At 27.3% G+C, this 12,001-nt stretch overlaps 3 protein-coding genes across 4 annotated transcripts in view; 1 reads left to right on the top strand and 2 right to left on the bottom strand.

The window, feature by feature from the left end:
- Positions 1 to 626, bottom strand: part of LOC108694338 (epidermal retinol dehydrogenase 2-like) — a 7,851-nt gene extending 7,225 nt beyond the window's left edge. The window contains exon 1 of one of the 2 annotated variants that reach the window (XM_018203762.1): positions 565 to 626. The gene's annotated coding sequence lies outside the window, so the exon portion shown is untranslated. Of the gene's footprint in view, positions 1 to 456; positions 519 to 564 lie in introns of those variants that run through there. The other variant, XM_018203761.1, reaches the window with a different exon arrangement.
- Positions 627 to 4,274: 3,648 nt separating this feature from the next.
- Positions 4,275 to 6,858, bottom strand: LOC108694390 (short-chain dehydrogenase/reductase family 16C member 6-like). The gene is made up of 7 exons (XM_018203820.1): positions 6,694 to 6,858; positions 6,443 to 6,580; positions 6,136 to 6,330; positions 5,643 to 5,772; positions 5,468 to 5,585; positions 4,576 to 4,701; positions 4,275 to 4,386 (listed from the first exon to the last, which is right to left on the bottom strand). Exons 1-7 carry the CDS (start codon positions 6,856 to 6,858, stop codon positions 4,275 to 4,277), a joined length of 984 nt encoding a protein of 327 aa, XP_018059309.1.
- Positions 6,859 to 9,937: 3,079 nt separating this feature from the next.
- Positions 9,938 to 12,001, top strand: part of LOC108694245 (retinal-specific ATP-binding cassette transporter-like) — a 20,528-nt gene continuing 18,464 nt past the window's right edge. The window contains exons 1-6 of the mRNA XM_018203609.1: positions 9,938 to 10,129; positions 10,504 to 10,633; positions 10,707 to 10,904; positions 11,220 to 11,320; positions 11,429 to 11,593; positions 11,695 to 11,911. Coding sequence (XP_018059098.1) covers positions 9,938 to 10,129; positions 10,504 to 10,633; positions 10,707 to 10,904; positions 11,220 to 11,320; positions 11,429 to 11,593; positions 11,695 to 11,911 — 1,003 coding nt within the window. The remainder of the gene's footprint in view (positions 10,130 to 10,503; positions 10,634 to 10,706; positions 10,905 to 11,219; positions 11,321 to 11,428; positions 11,594 to 11,694; positions 11,912 to 12,001) is intronic.

Genomic DNA, 12,001 nt, shown 5'->3' with positions numbered 1-12,001 from the left:
TAAAATTTTAATTCGAATATATATTAATTATAAAAAAAATTAAACAGTTAAAAGTCTTAAATATTATATTAAATTTTTTAGTTTCAAAATTGTACTATCAAAAATAATAAAAAATTAATGAAAAAAAAAAGATATTACATTAGCAATATTAGTCTAATCTGAAAGTAATTATTCTTATTAATTACTCTTATTAATTCAATAACAATACTAACAAATAACATTTTAAAATTTGAGCATAATTTATTTCATTAATATTATTATTGAATTAACAAGATTATTTTCAAACTATTGTTGACTGATATTGCTAATAAAACATCATTTTTTTTGTGTGATAAAATAAAATAAAATATAAAATACTTCAAAGTTTCTATTCTTGACATAAATCAAATTTTAGAATAATAGAATAAATTTTAAATCGTAAATTTTATTATGAATGCAAATTGTCTCTTCGCATACCTATTTTAACAGATTATCCAAATTTACACTATATATAATATAAGTGCGCATATAGTACAATGCAGCGGTCTTATAGTCACACAGAAGGAATAGAGCGAGAAACGTTACCACGAGGGACGCGTAGATTACTGGATCACATTGGATCTCCAAGTCACTCGGCAGTTTTGCGAATAGTGGGGAATGTAAAGAAACAACAATTCTATGAATGTAACGACGACGTCAGCGGTCAGTCCGCTCGAATCGCTTGAACTTGACTGAACACTGAAACGGTACAACGCACTGAGAATAGTCAAGTTATAAGACCCAAGGCCGTCAGCATCGTCATTTATTGTTTCTTTACTTCTTTGTTCAAGTGTTTTCTAACATCATTCTCTTTATGTGAATAATGCTGAAAGCTGCACATCATTAATCGTCCACTATATATATACTTGTATAATATACTTGTTAGATTTAACTTGTTTGATTTTAATATTAATAATGCACATCCGGATTGCATTTCCTAATTAAAATATTCTTGATTTAATCAAAAAAGAAATTCTATTATTATTTTTTAATTACAGTTATTTATAAATCTTTAATATTATTCTCAAACAAGTGATAAAATTTTGATAATTTTGGTTGATAAAATTTTATGTAAATTATTTTATAAATTCATCTATTTTATTTATAAATTCATCTATTATATAAATTTGTTATAGATAATATTTTATAATATTTTATTATTCGCATTTAGCAATAAAACAAGATGTTTTTAATTTTATTAAGCAAAAAATTACATTTATTTTGCAAAAGAAAAATAGATAAATTTATTGTGCTAAGTCTTTGAATGCTAAAAAGAGTTTTAAGAGATTTATATACATTAAAAGAAAAAATTGGCTATTATATAAAATATAGCAATCAATTTTTAGTTGCGTTAGCCGTTAACGCAATCAAAAATTGACTGCTATAACCATTAAAAATGTTACCATATATTCAGCCGATCTCTTTTTCAATGTACATATATAGGAACTACGATCCGCTGACAGAAAGGTCGCAACTTATTTTTCCAATATAGGTTTCGGAATGCAGCTCATTGAGTGGTTCTTATAGATCTAACTATTTGTGTCAATCGCTCTACGAACACTGAATTCCGAAATCCATTGAAAGAAAAGTATTTCTTAACCTTTTTGCAATTAGCTGTATAAGAAAGACTTGTGGATCAATTCTAAACAGAATCCTAAGGTGAACTCGTAACATGTTTCGTAGAACTTGTAAGAACTTATATATAAGGAACCTTATATAAGGAACTTATATAAGGACTAATATTCTAATTTTATGCATATGTATCGTAAGATGTACGATTATTCTATGATTTTTATTCTATGAAATATCTATGATTTTTTTGTAAATTTTGGCTAGTGAGAAGCTTTCAAAAATATTGTACATAGGTATGAGCACTTAAAAATTTTACAAATTTTTTTACAAGTCTTATAAGAATATATTACAAATCTTACGATTCTGCTTAGAATTTAGATATTGAATTTATTTGAGACAAATTTTTTAATGTCAAGACACACTATTTCATAACGTTTTGAGTGTTACAATTAATTTTTTAAACGTTTTAATTCATATAGATACAATCTATGAAAAAACGCAGATATTACAATGATTACACGTATTATTAATTATGTATTATTAATGTATTATATAAATGCAGAAAAGATTTCTATAAAATTCTATATTTAGTAATTAGATTGACTTCTTTTTTTAGAGAGAAGAGTTCTTTCAACAAGGTGAATACCTTGTTTCTTCTTATATAGTAATGCAAATCTTATATAGTAATGCAGTTACCAGCATGCTTCTATTTAGTAATGGTTTAATTAGATTGTGTAACCGTCTCTGTAAGAAATTACACAATTTGCATTGCCGATTATACAATATAGAGACACAAAAAAAAATGAGATAAATTTATATCATTTTTGCATAATTTATAATATCAACATGTTTTATAATCAATAAAATAAAATTATGCTCATTGCTTAAAGTGTAATAGGGAAATAATAAAGACTTGATCGTTTCGTCCACTATTCAAAGTTAAGGCCATTCTTGAATCACGCAAAATTCTAAATTCTAAAAATATCTTTTATGCTTTTTATTCTCTACAAAATTGAAAAAAAAATGCAATTCAATATTTAATACATCAAAAAAGTAATCTTATAATTATAGCGAAAATTATCTAAGTACAAAAAATAGCTAAAATAGATAAATTTCTAGCAAGTACTGCGATATTGAATATGTTATATCTAATCATATAGATGATTAGAAATAGAAATTAGATTCGTGCTATAAATTATAATTCTATATGTATAATACATAATTTTCTATAAAATACAAAAAAACAGCTATAATTTTAGTAGAAGCAAAATATTTAACTGAGCAGATTTTTATCTTATATAAAAAATTGTTTTATTTGTTGAATAATATTATTATCTTTGTGTACTAAATTATGACATCCGATCAGATGTTATTTCGAGAAATCGTCCGTAATACATGCATTTATAAAATGTAAAAAAAAGTTATAAATATATATTAGTTTCCACTTATATACAAATTATCGCATATCACGTGAAATAACAACGTTCAAAGTATTTAAATGCGTATAAAGATAGATAATAATAATATTGATCCGCGATTTAAGAATTCAATCAATTATCAGATCACAAATAAATAAAAACTTTGCAATTCAGATATAAGTTAAATGACGTATGAAGTAAATTATATCGAGTAAATTATGTTGCAAGAAGTAATAACACGGAAGTAACAAAAGTGCACTTAAACAACGTTATTTTTACGAGATAAGTGCAGCCCATGTTATAAATCGAAAGATATAATATTTCATGTAACTAACCAAAGCTAACACACTTGTTAGTTATGTAATCGAATAGGCTGACAATAACAGCGTGATGCATTGTGATTGCACACTTGATTTTACTTTCTAAAAGAACATTGTACTTTTCCTTCCAATAGTTCAGATCAATCACTGATTCTCTTATTAAGTACTATAGTTATATATTTACATCAATACATCGTGGAAAAGTAAAATTAAAATTATATATATAAATTAATAATACGACTCATTTAGAATAAATCAATATAAATAAATAGAAGAGCTACGAGCCAGTTAAAAATAAATTAAGAATTTAATATTTCGAAAATATAAATATAAAGATACAATACAACGCCGATCGAGTCATTTTCAATATTAAGATAATCAAAAAATTATAATATTACTTAAGTTATCGGATTCTCAGATCAAAATTATACACAATATTATATAAGTTATCTAGTAAAATTAAAAATGTTGATGCATATTGGATATTTCTGTTTCATCTTATTTTCAAAAAATATGTGTAGTCCATTGAAATTTGTAATGTAGAAATCGCTTAATGTGATTGACAAATGAATAGTAATCTCATTTTTCCTCTTTAAAACTATTCTGTTCATCAATAATTTTTTAACAGTTTATTTAGTGTTATGAGTCGATTTAAAAAAAAAATACAATAGTTATTACAATCCGTATAAGCCATAATGCGCTATGAAAACAGAGAACAAGTAATTCCGACAGTATCAGATAATGTTATATTTAACCATAAAGATTCAAAAATTTCGCATTTAATATCAAATTGTCAAATTAATCATTAATAATAAATGCAAGTAAAATGTATAGAAACGTATGTATGTTTATTAATCTAATAATACATTATTATATATTACAGGTAAACTTATATCTAATAAAAAAACTATATCTAATAAAAAAAATATAGCATTTTGTATAATTCCTAAGTTTTTATCAAATCTAGTTTCGCATTCATTGTGTCTTTTTCTTTCTGTTTTCGATCGATATCCGCTAAAAAATCTAATATTAAACGCATTACGCTCTCTGGAACAATCCTGAAGAAGAAAAAAAATGATAAATATTTCATCATGTAACATCATAATCATCAAGAATAAATATTTATGGATATTCTATAAAAATATTCTATGAAATATTCTATAAAAAACAATACAATACAAATTTAAACATTAAATAGAGGTGATCAAACAGATAACAACTGCGTGACTTTTGATTCCGGTATATACCTGTTGATTGTATTTAAAGAAAAAAGACATCGCGGTATTGAATATTCGGTATAATTTCTTCGAATTGCTTTAATTATTTCACGAGCGGCGTATTCTGGGGTCACAACGCCGAAAATATAAGGAAACCTGCAATTCATTCTAGATTAAAGTTCATTTTTAATTTATTAACATCATGAATATAAAACAAGTATTTTCATCATGCAAAAGTATATTATATAATATGTAAATGTAAAAGTATATTATATAATACAGACAAAAAAACTCTTTTTTTATATTTTTCTTATTATTAACTCACACTTAAAGTAATCAGATTCTATAATCAACGTTTGATCTAATTAAATTTAATTTCAAAAATGTATAAGTTTCTTTCTGCTATGAGAAAGAGAAACGTAATAAAGTTTTCTAACAATAAGTAATACATCAAGAGAGTTTTACATCCATGTAATCTCAATTTTTTTTTTTCAATATAATGTTAAACATATAAAAACTAGAAATCGCGTCGAAGATAATGAATCATAGGTGCAATATTTTTTTTTTTAATCTCATTATTACTTCATGGATCAGACCGTTCCATTTACTGGGCGCTAATTACATTCCATACAATTACGCTATGTTGCAGTGGATAAAGACGACTCGTTTCGTAAATACAATGTTCGCGTGCGAACCACCGCGACTAGGCCGGAAGATATCTGCGCGGAAATGCTATTTCATCATAGATATCGTCGATGTATACTCGTTAAAAAAATACTTATTTAATTGATAGCATGATGAGTACAATCTCGTAATGAGTGAGATATAATTACATTATGTAGACATTAAATATGTACATTTCTTTTTGCTGTAATGTCTTAAAAAATAGCGTCTATTATTAAATCAATCTAAGTGTTATTACCTGTATTTGGGATCCTTCGCTAATCCTGTATCAATATAGAATGGATATATCGTTGTGAAATGAATATTAGGTTTTTTTTCATCTAATCGTACTTCCTCGTGAAGAGCCTCCATAAGGCCTACGAATTAAACTTATTAAAATTCTACTACAAATAAATAAAATTTTGACAATATACCTCTCACAGCAAATTTTGATGAGCAATATGCCACCTTTTGCGACACTCCATAAATGCCACACATACTATTTATCGCTACTATGTGACCGCTTCCTTTCATCAACATCATAGGCAAAAATGCTTCTATTGTCTATTTAAAATAAAAAATTTATTAACTTTATTATCTTATATCTCGGTAAAATCGTTTCTCAATTAGTTTAAAAAAGACTTAATGAATTCCTGATTTAAAAATATAAATAAGAATATTACGTAATTTATTATATAAGAATACACGTTATTAAATTTGAAGTGTGTGTGTGTGTATGTATGTGTGCGTGCGTGCGTGCGTGCGCGCGCGCGCGCGCGCGCGTGTGTGTGTGTGTGTGTATTGTTATTATTAAGTGAAACTCTTACAAAATAACTTTGAAATTATTCATATTTAAAATGTTTAATAAATATTCATTAATTAAATTGATATAATTTATAGAATATAATTTAATGACATAAGTCACACCCAAAAATTCGAAAGTACGTTAATGTTAAATGTCTTTTCCACGTCATCCGAATCAAAACTTAGATAAGGCTTATGATATAATACAGCTGCATTATTAATGAGCATTGTGACATCTGGCACACCGACTTTTCTCATTAATCTCACTGTCTCACGCACTTCCATTCTTTTCGAGACATCGACTACAAAGCCATAAACCTAAAAATAGTTACATGTTTTTTTAATAACCTGATTGTATCTCTTTCAAAAAATTCTATTAAAAATAAAAAACTTAAATGAAAATTTAAATGAAAATTAAATATATACTTACCTCTCCGCCATTTTTCGACACTTCTCTCATTGTTGATCGATTACTATCGATATCATTGTCCCAACAAACAATTATACAACCCATCGAAGACAACTGGATTGCTAATTCGCGGCCAAGTCCATGGCCAGCTCCAGTGATCTGATTTCGATATGAATAAATTAGTTTTAAAAATATATACGTTATAAATTTTAAGGATTTAAAATTCATCTTGCAACTTTCCTTCAGTTTGATAAAAAGCAAAACAAGCTTACAAGAACGGTTTCACCTATTAAACGTTTCATGGAACACGGCACAATCATTCTGAAAGTTGCCATTATCATCGCCAGACTTATCTTTGCCGACAAAAGAGAAAGATCCAGAAATAGTCGATGCAATTTAATGTCTTTGAAAATATAATAATATTGGATAATCTTCATCTTGGAATAGTTTATAAAAATATACCTAAATATATCAAACTCATTAATAAATAAAAACAGATAAAATTCATTAATCATTATTACAATCGTCTTGTCAATTAAAAATTTCACATTTAATTGTTAAAAAAGAAAGGAATTTCTTCATAATAATAAAATTACTTTAATCGCAATTATTACGATTTCTTGATGAATATCTAAAAATGCATTACGAATAAAATCTAAACATATATCACAAATCTAAAAATTTCTAAATAAAAATAGCAAAAATGAATAGAAAAATCCGTTCGTAAATCTCGTAAACGCACCACGATTTTGTGATGTAAGTTTCAGCAGACCGTAATGTTCGCCAATCACTTTCCTTCCTACTATGTAACAGTATTGGTGGGGATCACCAATTTATTTAAAAATCCTGAAAATTGTTAAGAATATATGTAGTTTTAAGAAAACTGTGTCAGCAGATTAATAACAGTTTCGTAGCCATGACATCGATATATGAGGACTTATAATATATATCGCAGATCGACTCGAATTTATTTATATTAGTAAATTTATTACTCCTTTTTTTCAAATTGTAGAAAAAAATAAAATCTAGAAAATAAAGTGATTTATCCATCCTACTCTTTTTAATGGGTTATACTTTAGATCCTTAAAAAGACTATTTTTGGAAATATTTTGTGCAAAAAAAATAAAATATATTAAAAATGTATAAAGAGGCATTCATTATATCATGTGAAGTATACGATATTCATTATATCATTGAAGTATACAAAAACATTTCTTTTTAATTTTTTTAAGCAAAATGGCAGCACTGCAATTGATTGAAATAAACTGGTTTTCAACGAGCGCCCAATCGACATACAAGATTACTATGAAGAAATGGTTTGACTTAGAACAAAAAAAATCAAAAACTTTATTTTCTATAACATTTACTAAATAAGTACATAAGGGATCTTAGAAATATGCATCTTTGTGAAAATGATGAACATTTGAAAAAAAAAAAACACTGGTAAAACTGCAGAAAAGGAAAGCACTCGCCGACGATTTTGACATATGTTGTCAAGATCATCATCTTGAGTAACCTCCAATAAATTTTAGCCGTCACTCCCTGTCCGTTAAAAAGTAATTAACAAAAAAAGTATTTAAAAAATAATGTTTCTGCTATAACAAAAATTGTAGCTTATATAGAATCTCGCTTTATGTTGAAAAGTGGATCCAATGGTGAAGTGAAAGTCGTTTCGCATTAAAAAAAAACCTTATCCTAACCCAATCTATTTTTTGACGTGAAGTGGCTCTCATTTCGCGTAGAAAGTTGTAATCCATGTCGTTTCGTATTAAAAAACCTAATCCTAACCCAACCCATTTTTTATTTTCGTATGAAAAGTTGTACATTCAAGAAACAAAGTTCCATTAGGTTTACAATCTTCCATATGAAATGAGGACCACCTGGCATCCAAAAATGGGTTGGGTTTAGAGTTAGGTTTTTTTAATGCAAAACGACATAAATTTACAACCTTCCACGTAAAATGAAGGCCACCTCGCATCAAAAAATCGGTTAATTAAAGTCATCGGCGGATGCTCCCCTTTTCTGCAATTTTATCAAAACAAACATTTATGACCAAAAAATTTTATACAAAGATGTTAATAATTGTTTATAACTAATCGCAAAACGCTATGTATTTCTTTAGATAATTATAAATATTCTCTGAAAGTTTCAAGTAAATCAAATGAAAATTATAAAAGTTATAATATACGCTGATTTGAAAAAATGTTGTTTTAAGAAAAACGCGTTTAAAGTTTATCAATACCTTGCTCATATATAAAATTAAAAAATGTAAAAATTATCTTTAGTCTGAGCCATACAGCTATCCTTCAACATAAATCTCTTCAGCCTCTTTCCGATCTGATTTTAAGACTCTGCGAGCCTTTTTTGCCACTTCGGTCAAGGAGCACTCCGCTACTTTGAGCGTTCGCTTTCATGCAGAAGTTATAATAGTTACAACCTATAAGCCTCTGCTAGGACGTGTAGTACTAATTTTACAACCTTTCTTTGTGATATACATTATTCTTTTATCGCCTTTCATTAATAATAAATATATTTTCAAACATGATAACGGATTTTCCAACACGAATCAAGCACCGTTTGGTATATCTATTTACACTGAAAAATAGTTGTGTACTGACACTATCGAAGTTATATAAATCGTCGAAATTTCTACCGATATTTATAATTACCTATTGTTACTATGTCTTTTCTGATGAATCAACTGCTCTGAACCACATGCGGTTCGCCAATCGAAGGGACACGCTTCAAAGAATCCGCTGCAACTTTACAAATATTTCGAATTTTCCAACTAATGGATTCCAACTAATGGAGTTATATTTTTACATGTAGAAACTATGATTTAAGTGAAAAAAAAAATTTTTGATTTTTCAAAGTTTTAAAAAGTTGATGTAAACCCCTTAAAAAACTTCGAATTTTGTGAATTAAAATGCCGAATTCTCGAAATTGCAATTTATCTCTCTTAAGCTTGTGTTTACAATGTTAGAAATCACTCCGAAATCTTCGAGATTTCGAACGAAGAAAGACTTGACAAATCATATTTGAATCATTAGCGTTTTTTGCCCGACCGAGTTTGCGCTAACCTGAGTTGAAGTAATGTTTCGTGCTCTCCTATTGGTAAAGCGTGTAAGATCAACCAATAACGAAGCATTTTCTAACCCAAATTGATGCAAACTTGGTCAGGCCGAAAACGCTAATAATTTGAATAGTATAAAAATATTCTTCATGATTTGAACTATTCACATGACGATGCGATTGGTCAATTCTTTTTCGAAATTTGCGTCGTTGAAAATTTGTCAGAAGCGCCTACTTTGTTTCTGTGTAATTTTGATTAACTTTAATTGATAGTGCTTCATTGTTTTCTCGTAGAAAATATTCTTGCATAAAAGCAGCTGTCAAGGAACCCTCGGTTTCTTGACTATGCGGAAAACGCATTTACTTTCTCTCTTTCTCTTTGTATTGAACAGACCGCAAAATAGCCGCGCAAGCATTTGATTAAAGATTTTAACTTGAGTCGAGATGCTGAGAATAAGAGAGATCATCAGGCATCCAAAATTGAGAAGATTTGGGACAAGATGGAGGATTTTTATGTGGAAAGCCGTGCTTATGAGGCTGCATAATCCTATAACCACTGTACTGGAGATAATTATAGCCATTGTCATTTCGTTACAAATACGTTTGATGTTTGAACCACATGCTCTTTATTCACAGGTAGTCTCATTGACATTGTAAAGTTGAATAAATATATTTATCTTGAGACTAATATATTTGACTAATATATTTTTGTTTTTAATAATTCTATATTATAATTTTATGTTATTTTTTTTTCATTTATTTAATTAATATCAAAATTATATATCTATTGTGATTTTAGAAACATCTGTTTCATTAGATATTAAATTACATTGCAGCGTAATTTATAGAATAATAAGTACAGAATAATATATTACACAATATAATTTTTATACACAAATTACTCATGTTTATGCTAAATATTTAATAATTATTTTAATATAATAATTGTTCTAATAATTGTACATTCTAATAATTAAGTGTATATAATATTTCTTATATTTTGTCTAAAGGATTTAGATCAATATAGTCGCAATGATATTCTAACAAAATTTCCAAATGATATACAATGCTGGTATGCACCAAGAAATGCATTTATAGATGAGTTAATGCTGAAAGCCACGAAAATGCTTCATACAAATAGTAAGATAATAACTCAAATATGCTCATATATAAAAGAAATTAAATGAAGGCTATATATTATAATACATATCAGTTCAAGCGGCCGACAGCGAAATTAATCTTGTACATTCACGTTACGCAAAAAATGACACTTCTAAAGCATTATGGGCAATATTCGAAATTGATAAGTTCACATCTGAAAAGCCAAAAGTCTTAGAATATAAAATACGTTCATCTGAAATAGGCGAGAATCAAATGATTATGATGCATGAAGAAGAACCTGTCTATAAGGGTATCCTAAATATATTTTCATAAGTAAACATATAGCTAGATATAAATTTTAATTCATAAGGTATTCTTAAAGTTTATTTTACACTGAAACACATTTTGCACTGAAAAATCATTATTAATTCATTATCAAATCATCATTAATTTACATTAAATATAAATCATTTAAATTTACATTTAAATTTAATTTATATTAAATACTAATTATTAACATATAATTATAACAAATATACCAAGTTAATTTTTTTATATAATGTAATACATGCATTAAGCACAAATGACTAAAATTCAATAAATTATTTAATATTTCTCGTCGAAGATCCATATGTATTAAGTGGTTTCATGGCTTTGCAAATTGCGATTGAGAAATCTTTTGTGGAGATGTGGACAAATCCGACACTACCAAAAATCGCTGATAACGTAAGTATTTGAAATAATGAAATTATAATGAAATTGATATCAGTAATAACTGTAAGCAAAATATAAGTTGTTGATAAGAATAGCTGTTAATAAGAGGCTTCTTTGCAGCTAACTATTGGCCGATTTCCATTTTATAAAGTCAATTTTTTAATTTTACCGTACATCATTCGACCTAACATAAGCATAATCTATTATGTGATGGTTTTTGCTTTCCTTTTGCTGCCAGCAGCAACATTAAGAAAGGCACTTCACGATAAAGAAACTGGATTCAGAGTGAGCTTTTGTTAAATAAAATTAAATTTGTTTTTCGCTGATATATTAATTTTTCTTATGTTTTTGTATAATACCTCTTATTAATAGAAATTTTATTTTAGGGTCTTATGAGATTAACAAATATATCTTTCACAATGTTATACATCGGATGGCTCAATTATCTTATGATCATTCTATTACCCGTAACGATCATATGCACAATCCTCCTGTTTCCTGTGTTTTCGACTGCAAACGCGTTAGTCATTGCTATATTTATCATGATGTACAATATACTATCAATGCTCTTCATGTTCACCATCAGCACACTTTTCGATCATCGTAAGTCATTCAAATATGTGAGTAAAAGGAAAACATATATATGCATGAATGTAAACGCTTATGTGAAAAAAACGAAAAAATTAGCTTCAT

The sequence above is a fragment of the Atta colombica genome, unplaced genomic scaffold (assembly GCF_001594045.1).
Source record: "Atta colombica isolate Treedump-2 unplaced genomic scaffold, Acol1.0 scaffold12, whole genome shotgun sequence".
Lineage (NCBI taxonomy): Eukaryota > Metazoa > Arthropoda > Insecta > Hymenoptera > Formicidae > Atta > Atta colombica.
Note: the sequence above shows the minus strand (reverse complement) of the source record. Positions and strands in the feature narration are given on the sequence as shown.